At 36.2% G+C, this 15,130-nt stretch overlaps 2 protein-coding genes across 3 annotated transcripts; both read left to right on the forward strand.

The window, feature by feature from the left end:
• The first annotated feature begins 452 nt into the window (after positions 1–452).
• Positions 453–5,820, forward strand: LOC127808040 (calcium-dependent protein kinase 29-like). 2 transcript variants are annotated; one of them, XM_052346352.1, is made up of 8 exons: positions 453–1,377; positions 2,751–2,894; positions 3,350–3,502; positions 3,753–3,868; positions 4,460–4,627; positions 4,951–5,078; positions 5,300–5,399; positions 5,496–5,820. In XM_052346352.1, the coding sequence occupies exons 1-8, from the start codon at positions 669–671 to the stop codon at positions 5,580–5,582; spliced, it is 1,605 nt and encodes a 534-aa protein (XP_052202312.1). In that variant the 5' UTR covers positions 453–668; the 3' UTR covers positions 5,583–5,820. The 2 variants fall into 2 exon arrangements, with proteins under 2 accessions (XP_052202312.1, XP_052202313.1); XM_052346353.1 differs by lacking the exon at positions 453–1,377 and adding an exon at positions 1,677–1,843.
• Positions 5,821–7,961: 2,141 nt separating this feature from the next.
• Positions 7,962–14,718, forward strand: LOC127808819 (RNA pseudouridine synthase 2, chloroplastic). Its single transcript, XM_052347466.1, has 8 exons — positions 7,962–8,405; positions 9,775–9,918; positions 10,950–11,210; positions 11,355–11,557; positions 13,318–13,396; positions 13,755–13,930; positions 14,032–14,134; positions 14,236–14,718. The coding sequence occupies exons 1-8, from the start codon at positions 8,067–8,069 to the stop codon at positions 14,254–14,256; spliced, it is 1,326 nt and encodes a 441-aa protein (XP_052203426.1). The 5' UTR covers positions 7,962–8,066; the 3' UTR covers positions 14,257–14,718.
• The last annotated feature ends 412 nt before the right edge of the window (positions 14,719–15,130 follow it).

Genomic DNA, 15,130 nt, shown 5'->3' on the forward strand with positions numbered 1-15,130 from the left:
GAATGAAAACATGAGAAAAATTATCATATTTATAGATGAATTTGAAATTTTTGAATTTTTATTTTGGTAATTAAATTTTAAAATTTCAAAATTCAAAAAATTTCAAATTCGATGGTTGAATTTTGAAATTTGAATTTTAGCGATCAAAATTTAAAATTTAAATTTTTAATTATATTTTTTAATAAAAAATATTAAAATGACACCTTTATTAGAATATATATAAAATTTAAAAATGTCATAATACTATTTAAAATTATAAAATAATAATTTAACACTCTAAAATTACACGCCACTTTCAAGATATTCTAATAGAATAGAATGTTTGTCTTGCTAAGTTGGGGACGCAAAGGCCAATTGAACCAAAAAGAGCCAAAAAAAAAAAAAAACCGGGTCAATATCTGTCTCTGTCCGTGTGGTTACTGGTTTCAACTTTGAAGGTTTAGTCTGGCAAAGCGTAGGTGAGAGCCTTTGAGAAAAAAAGGTGGGAAGCAAGCAACGATGCCGGGACGGGAGGAAAGGACAATTCAGACGCTAAGCAAAGCAAAGCACCCTCCAAAAAGTTTAAAAAGTAAACCCATAAACCCGAACAGACTCCGTCCACCACAACCATAACCAAAACCAAAACAACAATCCTCCCTAAAGCATCAAACCCCACTCTCTCTCTCTCGATGGGACTCTGCTGCAGCACCCGCTCCAAGTCTGATACGCATGACATCCCAATCTCTTCCTCCTCGGACTCGCCGCCGCATCACTACCACCCTATACCCATCAACTCCCTAGACGCCACCGCCCCCTCTGAACCGTCTCGGGCCAGACCACCCCCACCCTCCACTTTTGCCACTGTTCCATCCTCTTTTTCTCCCCCAATCGGCCCTGTTCTCGGCAAGCCTTACGTTGACATAACCCAGCTTTACAACCTCGAGAAGGAGCTGGGTCGCGGCCAGTTCGGGATCACCTATCTCTGCACCGAGAAGGCCACCGGACGAAAGTACGCGTGCAAGTCCATTTCCCGGAGGAAGCTCATCGCTGAGAAGGAAATTGCCGATGTGAGAAGGGAGGTTGCGATTCTGCAGCATCTGAGCGGCCAGCCCAATATTGTGGAGTTCAAGGGCGCTTATGAGGACAGAAGCAATCTGCATTTGGTGATGGAGCTCTGCTCCGGCGGGGAGCTTTTCGACCGGATTGCGGCCCGGGGAAGCTACTCCGAGAAGGAGGCCGCCAGGATTGGGCGCCAGATTGTGAATGTGGTTCATTCTTGCCATTTCATGGGCGTGATGCACCGAGACTTAAAGCCCGAGAATTTCTTGCTGGTGAGTCGGGATGAGTCTGCTCCTTTGAAGGCCACGGATTTTGGGCTCTCCGTCTTCATAGAGAAAGGTTAGTTTAATTTGCGAATGGATTGTGAACTTTGATTTTGATTTCCTGCTTCTTGTTTGTGCTCGAGTCTACTGGGTTAGTTTGATTAATTTCTACTAATTAAGTCCAATTTGCAAGCAAAAAATCCATCAAGAGGCTACATTATTTGTGTGGTTTAGTTGAGTGAGATTGATTTTGGATGATATTGGCATTCAGAAAGTGTAATATCTGTACAGTGAGAAGGATTCTTACTATTACTTGACGCGGTTTGGATTGACATTTGCTGAACTTTGTGTTACAGTGGGTGTATTTTGGGGAGTTGATTTCGTTGATGGTGAAATGGGATTGAATGAGAGGTCGCAGATGATAGATACAATAGATAATTACAGTTGATAAGCTTGAAACAGAAGCTTGATTTAGACTACATCTGGATGCCACTTCTGAGTCAACACGACCAGGTCAATGGAGAAAACGACAAGTCAACCAAGTCAATGAATCTCTCTCTCTCTCTCTCTCTCTCTATCTATCTATCTATCTATCTATATATATATATATTATTGAGAGGATAAGATCACCAGTTGCTTCTTCCCCAAATAAGTGGTCCTTCGTCATGGCACAAGCATTTCTGGAAACAATGTTGGAAATTGGAAACCATTTTTAAGAATTCACGTTGTACCAAGGTGGTTATTAAGACTAACCCCCTGTTTGAAACTAGGATTTTTCAATGAATAGGAAAATGGAAATAAATTAAAATAACATGAACAAACATTTTGACTTGTGCATAATAACAATTGTTTTCCTTTTTTTGCCATTCTGATTCATTTCCTTCCACAAATCCTAGTCCCAAACATGGTGCAAGAGTTCATGATTAGAAACTAGATGGTGATGAGGTTTAAACCAATGTCTAATTGTTTTGTTAGATCAATATATTGAATCAATTTATAGATAGTAAGATCTGTGGATTTTATTGCTTCGGCTCCTCACATACTTGAAAAGGAACTCATAAAAAGAAAAATGTGCGATCACACTTGCAGTTGAATTAATACTTGGTTTGCAGTGCCAAGAACAAGGCATTTCTGTGAATCACAGGGGCCTGATAGAAAGTGCAATAAAGTCCTGTCAGAAGACCTTTTTGGTGTAATTACTGTCAGTTATCTAAAATATTGTTGGTCTTGCTACCTTAGCTCTGGTCCCTGTTAAATTTAGTAATAAAAATCTCGTGCAATTTTGTTTTGGCTCAACTGTTCCTCCTTTCTGTTTATGGCTGTAATATGATAGAGTAAAATGCAAGTTGTTCTAAAAACTCATGTTTGACAATTCATGTCAATTGCCTGAGTTTATAGATCTTTTTAAGTTTCTTATTGGGTATACGCGGCTTCACATTGTTTCTACAGGGAAAGTTTATAGCGACATTGTTGGAAGTGCTTATTATGTTGCCCCAGAGGTGTTAAATAAGAACTACGGGAAGGAGATAGACGTGTGGAGTGCTGGAGTCATTCTGTACATTCTTCTAAGTGGAGTGCCCCCATTCTGGGCTGGTAAATGTCTTTTTGTATTTGTATACCAGTTAGTGAGAGTTATTTGCTGAGGCCAAAAATTATTATTTGAGTACCTGCTAGACCATTATTTTAGGGGTAAGCTGTCAGAAGGTTCTAGCATTCAGACAATTAACCACATTTTATATTTGAACTAGTACAGTTCTCCTATTATTTTCTTAGACGCCACCTAGTTTGATGTTGAAGAAAGGGTGTTAAAGCCATTGGCCTGAATGCTAAGGGCTTCCTTATTCATTGCCCTTTCTTAAGTTGAATGACATTAGCATACCTCTTCACCATCATGCACAACTTGTGAAATTAACTGGCTGCTTGCTCCCCTTGATTAATTTCAAGTGGCTTGCTAGCCACTGCAGTATGCCTGAAATTTTACTGATCTGAGATTGGTAAGTGTTATTAGCTTTTAACATTTGCTTTCTATGTGAATAAATTTTCTTCAGAGACTGAGAAAGGCATATTCGATGAAATTCTCAGAGGCCAAGTTGACTTCCGAAGCCAGCCATGGCCTTCCATATCAACCGGTGCAAAGGATCTTATCAGGAAAATGTTAACAATGGATCCTAAAAAGCGGATAACTGCTGCCCAAGCCATCGGTAAGTGCACATAGTAAAAGGTCTTAGAAGCAAATATTTTTGCAGTGAATCCCTCATAGATTCATAGTACCTATTGAGACATTAGACGATTGATGTTCTTTTTATTCAATGGCTCATTTAAGAGGGGTCTGAGGATGCAATTTGCCCAGGGTTCTTCAACATACGTTGGGAACATCCTAACAAATAAGATGATACTTATTTATTTAGATGTGGAACAATTTAATTCAGATCTTCGTGTTCTTTGAACCAGAGGATCCATGGCTGAAAGAAGATGGTGAAGCCTCAGATAAACCGCTTGATAATGTTGTTCTAGTTAGAATGAGGCAACTCAGAGCAATGAACAAGATGAAAAAGCTTGCTCTAAAGGTAACACACATGAACATTATCAACTATCAGGGATTTAGATATCAACTACTAATGTTGCAATGAACAAGGGACTTGAGCTTGCACTTGGGATGCCTGGGGGACACGTGCATGCAAGTATGCATCTACATCAAAATTCTCGGAAAAATTTCCTTGCCTGCCAAAGCATAAGCTGCCTCTTCTGCATATATCTATCTTAAAGTCTTTCTTTCTGAATGGGTAATATGAATTCGGTCACAAATAGGGGACTTTTAAGCAATTCGGGAATCTGCATTATGATCTTATAACCTTCTTGACAAAAAAGGAAACTTCTGTTACATAAAAGGGATAGGGTAGTTCTTTTTTTTCTTTTGCTCAGTAAAGGAAAGGGTAGTTTGCTTGTTCCAAAATACTCCAACCATATTGATATCCACATATGGACAGTCTTTTTGGGGTGATTTTCGCTGGTGGTCATGCAATGTGGTCATTCCACACATACTAATTCCTGCAGTTGCTGAAGCCTGGCCACATTCTGAGCATTAGGAGGAAGTACATAACTTATTTTGCATAGTACTGTCACCTGTTTTCTAATACTGAAAATTTGTTGTCTTTTAGGTTATTGCTGAAAATCTTTCAAAAGAAGAAATCCAGGGCTTGAAACAAATGTTTGACAACATGGATACTGACGGGAGTGGCACAATCACATTAGAAGAACTCAAAACTGGATTGTCTAAGCTGGGATCAAAGCTTACTGAAAGTGAAATAAAGGCACTGATGGATGCTGTGAGCTCTCTCTCTCTCTCTCTCTGACCTGCATGGCTGCATTTGATTGACTGTGCAGGAAAGCATTTGGTTGGAGCAAGGAACAATGGAGCCAGAAATTACCTTTATTTCTTAATGAGATATCTTTTTCCATTAGTAATCATCTTGAAATTTAAGTTGAAATGGAAAAATGTGCTATAATCCTTGCTCTGATATTCTGAGCTCAATCATTTACCACTACAAAATGAACAAATTAAAAAATGAATGAGAAAAAGTTATTTGCATGCCAAAATAATAGAAGGAACAGAAAACAGAACAGCTAATTTCTCTCTTTCCTTGGGCAGGCTGATGTTGACCAGAATGGGACGATTGATTACATTGAATTCATCACTGCTACCATGCATCGGCATAGGCTTGAGGAAAAAGAGAACTTGTACAAGGCTTTTCAGTTCTTCGACCAGGATGGCAGCGGGTTAGTAGTATTCTATGGCTCTACCACACGTGTCTATTGATATACTACCAGTAGATTTTACACAAGCTGCCATTGTATTCACATTGAAAGGCCACACCCCACACTCAGACTCAGTTCAAAAGGCATCCCTCATTGTGATGGATTGGCCAAAACTTTTAGAACCTGATATTGGGTTTAATCCTTCTCTAATTTGCAGTGGCTTGCGTTTCATTAACTGGCAGGTTCATTACGCGAGATGAGCTGAGACGGGCCATGACTCAATACGGAATGGGGGACGAGGCCACTTTGGACGAAGTGCTTGAGGACGTCGATACTGATAAAGTAGTGTGTTCATTTAAGCAATCTGCAGCCCATAATGTTGTTTTAATTTTCTTTAGCTCTGGTTGAAGCTCATGGCCGGCTTATTCTGTAATGCAGGATGGAAAGATTAATTATGAGGAATTTGTAGCCATGATGAGGAAGGGAACACTGGATGATAACGAGCTACAGCAACTACGGGTTTAGCCTCCTGTCTGTACCACGCTAAAACCAGTGTGAATCTTTCGGTTCCTTCTGTTGCTTGCAAGTAAATTAAGCTTTTCTTCTACTCTTGCCTTGTCTGTCAAATGTGTAAATTGTTCCAATGGTTAACAACCATCCTCTCTGCTGTATAATATTCTTGTAATAATCATCATCCTATATGAAGGAAAGAAAGCAATTGCTTCTGCCTACTTTGCTCTGCTCACTAGTTAAAGCTTTTAGCTAATTACTAAGAGGCTGTTTGGCTTAGCGATTTGACCCCGCATATAAGCTATTTGTGCAGCTGATCCACTATGGTGCGTTTGATGGTTAAGTGTTTGGCATATATAATCAACTTAAAAGCTATTTCACTGAAAAGCTGTTATAGCAACGTTTAGCAAAAGTTGGTACTCCCCAGTTTTGCCAAAAAACGTTGTATTGTTGACCAACAAAAATATCAAAATGTCATTCATTATCATTACCCAAAGCTCTATTCTCCATCATCTTCTTCAAAGGTGTGCTCTGTCATTACTGCCACTATCACTGTTGCCTCTCCTCCATACCGTCGTCGCCATTGCTGTCGTGCAGCTGGGCTGTCGCAAGCAGCTGGTGTTGGTGGGTCGCGCCATCGCCTCATCTGGTTCTAGATCTACCGCCACAAGTCACCTCCAACTGTCGACCCTCCTTCATGATCGTCGTCGTCATCAAGCGCCACCTCCAGCCTTGATTGTCGCCTCCTCCATCGCTGGTGGCATCCCCGACCTGTAAGTGTATATACAATATATATATACACTTACAAGTATACATATATATATTGTAAATATATTAATAGTAATATTTTTTAATAAGTATGTATAATTTATCTAATATTTAGAAATTAATTTATAATTTTTTTATTAAAAATAATAATTTTATAAATTTTATTTGTATTATTTAACATCATGTCTATTTTAGTCTTTTTGTCAAGTTTTGACAACTTATCAGTTTTTACAAACCAAACACATAACTGACAGTTTAAAAGCATATTTATCCAAACACACTATCAAGTTAAACACTATTAACAGCTAACTAATTTAAAAGCTCCAATAAAAAAAAAGATGAGCCAAACAGCCTCTAAGGCTCTTGGCCACAGCAATTGAAGCTCGATCTCTTTTATCTTCGTAATGCAACTCATTAGGTCTTTGTACTTGTCCCCATGAAAAGTCAGTCAATCATCTTTTTTATGTATTCATGTCTCATAAAAGATTATTCTTTCTCATAGTGTTTTAAGGTTTTGTTTTTTCATTAAAAATAGTTAAATCTATCATAAATATCATATTCAATAAGTACCGGATAATATCGAGTACTATTTTGAATTTATACAAAATTTAATAATATAAATTATAAAATATATAAAATATAATAGAACTTTCAATAAAAATATCACAATGTAGCTTAAAATCATGTATAACTTTTTATAGAAAAATAAAAAATAAATAAATATGCCTAAATAATCAATTTAACTAAATTGGCAATACTTCAAATACATATAATGAACTTAAAAAAATAAACAACATCCAAAATTTTTTTAAAACATATACTTAAAATAAACATAAAAATTTTCCTACTTAAAAAAACACAAACTTTTAAACAACATTCAAAATTTTTATATATTTTTTTATAATTTTGAAATTAACTTTTAAAAACGACTCCCAATATAGTATTTTAGTATTAATCAGTATAAATTAATATTAATACAGAAACGATACCAACTCATTTTTGTTCTATTTTCTTACTAAAATGATGTGTATCAATCAATATAATACGAATATGGTAAAAAAAAAAACAAAAACTTCATTTGTAAAATTATATGCCAAACTTGAATTAAGTTTAGCCTTTACCCTTGTTTAGGTGATTGTAGATATGATGATAAGCTGTTTGCTCTAAAATTTCACTTAAAAGCATGCATGGTGGGCAAGTTTCATATGGGGCGCAACACTTAACGCCTTAGCCTTCAGTTATTATTATTTTTTTTTTAAATCTAATTTTTGCTAGACTACCACCATTTTTTAAGGGAATTTTATCAATATTTTGGTACGTTTTCTTATCTCATATTTAAATTATTTTATAATATCATTAATGTTATTTGTACATTAATTTTGACATTTACATAATTATAAATACTTTTTTAATGAATTAATCACAATTTTTTGTAAAATTATTAATTAATTTTTAAGAATCATAAGTACGTAAAAATATTTATAATTTTTAAAAATAATTGATAATATATAAAATAACGTTGTTAATTTTTCTAAAAAATATTTATAATCTTATTAATGTCAAAAAATTAAGTTTGAAGATTGAGTGTGGAGATTGGGTTGCCGAAGAGAAAGATAAACAGAGCTCGCATTGCATTGCATTCTCTCTCTCGTCGCTTTGGGACTGAAGTAATTTGTTTCCTTTAAAAACGACATACGACACAACGCTAAACGACCGTCCCGAACGAAGAAGATGATCTCGTGTTCCTCTTTCTCAGGCGCATCCACCAAAGCCCTACGGACCTCTTCGTCCTCGTTCTGCTTCGTCCATCGAAGCCCTACAAGTTTCGTTAGGGTTTGGAGAACCGTCAGAGCCTGCTCGGGTCCTGCCGTAGCCCCTGGTTCCGGCCAATTTCCGGAAGTTCGAACCAGTTACGCCGGAGTATTGTTGAACGAAACTGTCGATATCAAATCCGGCAAGCTGAGGCTCGATTCTTGGATTTCGTCTCGCATCGCCGGCGTCAGCAGAGCTCGCGTGCAGTCCAGCATTCGCACTGGATTAGTAACCGTTAATGGCCGAGTAATCGATAAGGTTAATCCTTCCCCCTCACCATATTGTAATTAGGATTTTGGAGATAAGAATGAAATAACTAAAGCTAAGTATTATTTGGTTTGTAGGTTAAAATGAGAAGAATTGTAGGTATTTATGAATGGTAAATAACCAAAAATTGGTTTGGTTATTCATAAAAAACGCATAGATGTTATTAGTTTCACCCTTGACAAAATCCTAGGACCAAACGTAGCACCAGCTAGTCTTATTTTTTGGGGTTCAATTCAAATTCCAACTTCACATGTGAGATTGAAGACAAAACTGAAAGTTGGCTGCCTAGAAAATAAGTGGAAGGAAATGAAAAGAACATGATATTGACAATTTTAGCTTTAAAGAAAAACGGGTTAGTGAACGTAGTTAACTGCCAAAAACTGTTGTAGTATTGCACATGAACCGGAACAGCGGATAAAATAAGCATAATTATTATTCTCCATCGATTTTCAACTTATAATTAACCTTTTTAACTTTTATCTCTGGCTTATTTTAGCATATTCACAGAATCTGATAATGTTTGTGGACTGACTTGTAGATCTATTGTGTAAACAATGCAGCCAATCAACTCACTCCATTGAACTCAAAATTTTTATTGTTATACTTATTTGGTTAACAGTTTTGCTGTGTGATCTGTGTTCCTCTTTTGCTAAATTTGTTTCATTCAACAAATAATTATTTTGCAGAACTAGTTAATGTAAAGAACTTATGAATTCCATGTTTCCATAGTTGCTTTTGTAGGAAGCTAGGACAATAGAATTTTTAGAAGCTCGGTAGAATATCTATCAAGCCTAGTGTCACCTGAAATGAATAAATTTAACGGTACACAAATAGAAACTCTCTACAAACTTTTTATACAGATGATGTGGCTCATTATTATCCTTGCATTTAAAAAAAAAAAAAAAAGCCCTGGCACCCTTAGGTTCCAGGTTCAAATCCTGCCATCTGCAGGATCCTTCCACTTTGATGTTGGTTTCCTTTCCTTTCCTTTAATACTTTGTACTTGTAATATATATATATATATATATATATATATCAAATGACTCATAATTACATTAATGCAACTGTCATCATTTTGTCTAAATAAAGTCCTGTATGGATATCTTTTTTTCAATAAATGTTTTGAGACAAACGCAGTTAATGCAAATAACTATGAGTATGGGGTTACAGTCTTACAGAAACAAAAATTTCATTTTTCTCTTTAACTACGGTCTTGTCCTTGCCAGCCTATATTATGCCCTTTCTATTTTGGTTCTTGTAGCTTGGCTTTTGCAATATCAAATTTGAGTATCAAGATTTCCAAGAAGAGTAAGCCAGGAGGCTTTAAGCTATTGTAAAATTTAAGTTTATTGTTTAGCAGGTTTCACACATGATCAAAGATGGGGATAAAGTTAAGTGCACTATATCGGAGTTGCAACCTTTAAAGGCTGAACCGGAAGATATTCCATTGGATATCATTTATGAAGATGATAATGTTCTTGTTGTTAACAAAGCGGCACACATGGTAAGAGTGTAAGTCTGTACCTATTGATTTTCTTATTGAACTTGAATTATGTTTTGGAATTGACAGTATACATTGATTCTCATGTACACAGCAACTGCCTCTATATGTGTATGCATGTTGCTAAAGGAAATAGCTACACATAGGGGGATTCCATGTATATTAAATTTGATCTACAACTTCTGGTTCTGTTCCATATGCTTATTTGAAGTTTCTATAACAAATTTTTGGATCTGTCCCCTCTCAGTTACAGCAATGTAAGTCGTTATCTTACATGGCCTCACTCTGAGCTATTTTATGCACTATTTTCATTTTCACTGCAAGCCTTGGAAATGGAAACATTTGGTTCTGAATTTGTAACTCGAGTTATAATTATATAACTTCAGTTATAAGACTTCTTTTTCTTGGTTGTACAGCATGTTCACCAGTTGGTCGAACATTTTCTGGGATCCATTGTTCTTCTGTTCTATTGTTTATTTATTTACTATTATTATTATCATTGAAAAGGTGGGGATTCATTTTTCTTCATTTGGAAGGTTTTAACATCAGAAAAAACAGCTGCTAAACTATCATAAGCTATAAAACTCAACATAATATCGTCCTTCTGGTTTATGTCTTCATGGTACACAAAAATTGGTGTGTGTGCACTAGTAACGGGTTCAATTCTGTGGAATCAGTTCACTCGTGTCCCTTCCTAAAATGCCACTTCATTCACTTGTCTTTAGGCCTTCCAAAGCATAAGAAAGCACATAAGATGCCTGATCATTAATTCAATTTCCAGTGTCTTCTAAAGAATGGTTTTTGTATTTTTCATTTCCAATCATTGGAAAGAATTTTCACCAGGAATGTGGTGAAGATTGTATTTGACGATCTGCTCATGCACACCACTTTTACTATAATAGAACCTGAACATGAGTTTAAGGAGGCCTTAATATTGCAGAAAAAACGAAAACACCACATACATGGCTGTCCTCACTTGTGGTTGACCCTTCAACTATACTTCTCGATATATATATTCTTATTTCTCGATCCAGGTTGTTCATCCAGCTCCTGGCAATGCAACTGGAACACTTGTCAATGGCATTCTTCACCATTGCAGTCTTTCTACATGTGCATTTCCGAACCAGCAAGTACTTTCTGAGATGGATGATCTTTCTGATGAAGAGTTCAATTCTTCTGTTCCTAGTCCAAGTTGCAATGAAGATTCAAGCTCCGGCATATTTTCAGCATCTGTTCGCCCCGGAATTGTTCACAGATTAGATAAAGGCACCAGTGGGTTGCTTGTGGTAGCAAAGGTTATTTCTGCACCTTGATAATGATCCCTAATCTTCAGTCTTCTCAGACCTTCTTGGTTGTATTTCTTTTATCTGCCAGTGGAATTTGTTGCTAGGATATAAAGCATTAACTTGAATGTTGAACTCTTTGTATGATGATGGCAGGATGAGCATGCTCATGCATACTTATCCGAGCAATTCAAGCAACGCACAATCCACAGGAGATACATCAGTCTTACATGTGGGGTGCCCTCCCCAATTTCAGGACGTGTTGATATTCCGATAGGTCGAGATCTGAACAACAGAACTCGTATGACTGCTGTTCCTGGTCCTGCTAAATTTAGACTGACACGCCATGCTGCCAGTAGGTGATTTAAGATCCTCTATTAGTATCTTGGTAGTTAGTGCTTATAACCTAATTTATAAGTTTGGGGGTGGTCCTTCTTTCACTCCATTGCGCACAAAACTGTAGCCCTTAGTTTTAGTGCCACAAAGCTCTTTTGCTTTATGTTAAAATATGAGGGTTTATGCTGTTTGATTTGTCGCTCTTTTGAAAGAATTTAAAGACCAAACTAAACCATTTTTTGTAGCCTTTAGTTTGAACCACAATCTTGGAAACCATTACATAAAATTTAGTCTTTCAATTCAAACTAACTATACAAATAAATAATAACACAAATACACATGCATAACATAATTAAAAAGTCACATAAGAACTAATACAATATCGATGTCTTTGCTTAAAGATTTTGAATTAACATCATAGAATGAGTAAAATTTAGTTTTCAAAAAATATATAATTTCATTATTATAAATGCATATTATTTTTAAAAAATATATATATTATTATGATATTACAATTTACACTTTTCAAAAACATAAATAATTTTGTTTTCAAGATTCACAAAGCAAACTATATTTGACAAGACTAAACTGAACCAAGCCAGACTGAATTTAATGGTTTGCTCAAATTTAGCAGTTTAGACTAAGTTATGCACACCCCTAGTAAAATCTGTATGCAAAAATGTAAATTGTAAACCCCCCCCCCCCCCCCCCCCCCCAAAAAAAAAAAAAGAAAAAGAAAAGAAATTCTGCGCATCTTTTGTTCCCTTGTAAGCTTTCCCTCAACTCTCCATGTCTGTAAAGTTGACCAGATAAATACAACTAAGTGTGCACCTTTTTAAGGTTGTTCAGGCTAGAAAAAACAAACCAAAACTTAATCATATATTAAGGTAATATAAAAGATGTTCTGTATTACTTCTCCTATTATGTGACATCAATCAAAATAAGGGGTTTTGAGTTTTTAGATACATTTTAGTGGTTCTGTACTAACCTCATGGTTTTCTTTTCTAAAATTGGAATCCAATGTTAAAGAGCTGAGTTTCTCCCTATAATTTACCCTCAATTATTTTAGATGTGGGAGTAGCATCACAATAGAAGACCGAAACAATATACATTAATGTTTATTATTCTCTTTCATTAAGCACATGCTAGCAGGATTTCTTACCTTGTTAATTTACTGCTGCTGAGCCTTTTAATGTTTTGTATAGTTTACTTTTTTGAGTAATTTGGTCTTGTAGAACCCATTTACTGGTATTAGATCTTGGAATATTTTCCAACTTGTTCAAAACTGATGTTTGATGTGCAGAATAGCAAAATATAGAATTATGGATTACCAAGGCAGTAATCATCAGTGCCATTGCCTTCTATGCAGTAAAGCACTTGGAATATCATAATTGATTGTGTTAATGCGAGGTTAAACGAGAGGGGGAAAAAAAAAACCTTTAGAAAATATTAGAATGCAAATCACTGGAACAAGCTTTGTTGGGAATTCTGTTCAATATTGATACATATAGAGTTCTTTATAGAAACCACTGCTTATAGTTTTGCTCTGCAAGCATTCCTAGCTTCTCTAATTAAACATAGGCTCCAAGAAGTTACTGAAAGTAAGATATTCACAATCTAATAGGAGTTTTTCTTTTGCTTCATTTACATTGTCATGGATTTTAAGCTGGTGTTAAAGAATGCATTACAAGGAATGAAAGCGAAAGGCATGTAAAACATAGTTGTGGGGGTATAACTTTTAGGTTCTGATCCATGTCTAATAGGTGTTATTGAATTACATCAGGTACAAAGTAATAGAAATTCTTGCTGGTGGCGGTTCTGCTCTTGTAGAATGGCAATTAGAGACCGGGCGCACCCATCAGGTACCCTATGTCCTATAATAGACTTACCTATGTTGTTTTTTAGGGTTTTAATTGACTTGATTCATGAATTAAGTGGCAATATTTATGAACCATTTTTAAATTGACTAACTGCTATCCTCTCCTGAATGAAATAGTAGTTTTCTCTCCATTTTGGTGACACGTTATGTATCTTCCATATTTTCAATGAATTAATTTCATACACCAATTAATGCTGCAGCTTTCATTATTTTCACTGCATTAAATAATCTAACAAAAGCAGGGTTTTCCTATATTTTCTGCTACTACATTATTTTTTGCAGAACAGCTTTGTTCATTATGGGTTTCAACTAACATTTTCCCAGTTGGTACTTTGAAATAGATCCGCGCACATGCAAAGTACTTGGGAATTCCTCTATTGGGGGATGAGGTGTATGGAGGCACTAAAAATATGGCAATGTCAGTCCTATGTCCTAGGACCCCATCTAATTTCCATGGGAAACTGAAGCAACTGGTATCTGGATTGGAGAGGCCTTGCCTTCATGCTATGGCCCTTGGGTTAGCATATTTAACTTCTAATTTTCCAATTTTTGGTTACTTCAAATTCTATTGGAGTGTCATTATATGCTAAAAAATACATCATCTTGTCTGCTCTATAGGTTTAAGCATCCATGTACCAAGGAGAACATCAAGTTTTCTTGCCCTCCACCTGCCGATTTTATTGAGATTTTAAGCCTGCTCCGTGAAATTAGCACAGTGAAGGTGAAAACTCTTCTAACTTGCTCATAGTATATGGTCCTATGGTGAACACAAATGACAAAATATCTCGAGTTACATTTAATGTCTTCATGTCATTTCTTCAGGTTCACCAAGTATATACTTAGAAACATCAAGAGGGGAGCCGTGCAATTTTACTTCAGAGCTTTAACAGGTGATCTGATGGCCTTTCCGTGGATGCTAGCCTAGCAGAGAGAGGAAAAGCTCAACCATGCTTTAAAGTGAATCGAAGAGGGTTTCTGCGTAAACGGTTGTTACTTTTGTGAAATTAAACTCATTCCGAGGACCTGACATCATTCTGCAAGGATAGGCTTGATCACTCAGTTGTCAGTGCCTCATGCTCGCGTGTTGCTGCTGCTGCTGTTGCCACATTCCATGGCCATCATTTCTAGTGTACTGTAGAGGAGTAGAAGTAAATTTCAGTTGTCTGGTGAAGTCTATTATTATGTTTTGATGTTAGTGTAGCCCGTATGATTAACTGAAATAAGTTGATAAATGCAAATGTTTCTGTGATTTATTACAGAATATTTTGGTCAATAATTGATTATACAGTTACAAACTTGTGCTGATTTAGATATTCAATCTTTCTCCCAGAATGCAGGTCCCTCTGCTGGAACCTTGTCAAAATCTGATTTCTTATAGACTGTTCCCCTTCCTTCGCAGGACACAATTATCAGGGTTTTCTTGTTTCGTTTGGCACATATGGCAAGAATCTACTGAGATAATTATGAGAAAGAAAGGAAGCATTGTCGGGGCAAAATCTAAATCGGAATAACTCGGCCCTGTTCTATATGAACCGAAATTGCATGGGCCCTGTTCTATATGAACCGAAATTGCATGGGCCCTGTTCTATATGAACCGAAATTGCATGGGCAGCGCATTTGCATGGACACTGCTACTTTTACCTCCCAAGTTGGTCTCATCTTACCTTTGCTTTGCTTTGCTTTTGTTTTTTGTTTTTGTGGTGGGGGTGGCGGAAGA

Source organism: Diospyros lotus, chromosome 8 (genome assembly GCF_014633365.1).
Source record: "Diospyros lotus cultivar Yz01 chromosome 8, ASM1463336v1, whole genome shotgun sequence".
In the NCBI taxonomy this organism is placed as follows: domain Eukaryota; kingdom Viridiplantae; phylum Streptophyta; class Magnoliopsida; order Ericales; family Ebenaceae; genus Diospyros; species Diospyros lotus.

Coding starts and splice junctions, on each gene's coding strand:
- LOC127808040 (XM_052346352.1), top strand. CDS start 669: ATGGGACTCTGCTGCAGCACCCGCTCCAAGTCTGATACGCATGACATC. Junction 2,895..3,349: donor AGTGCCCCCATTCTGGGCTG/GTAAATGTCTTT, acceptor AATTTTCTTCAG/AGACTGAGAAAGGCATATTC. Junction 5,079..5,299: donor TTCGACCAGGATGGCAGCGG/GTTAGTAGTATT, acceptor ATTAACTGGCAG/GTTCATTACGCGAGATGAGC.
- LOC127808819 (XM_052347466.1), top strand. CDS start 8,067: ATGATCTCGTGTTCCTCTTTCTCAGGCGCATCCACCAAAGCCCTACGG. Junction 8,406..9,774: donor ATGGCCGAGTAATCGATAAG/GTTAATCCTTCC, acceptor ATTGTTTAGCAG/GTTTCACACATGATCAAAGA. Junction 11,211..11,354: donor GGTTGCTTGTGGTAGCAAAG/GTTATTTCTGCA, acceptor TGATGATGGCAG/GATGAGCATGCTCATGCATA.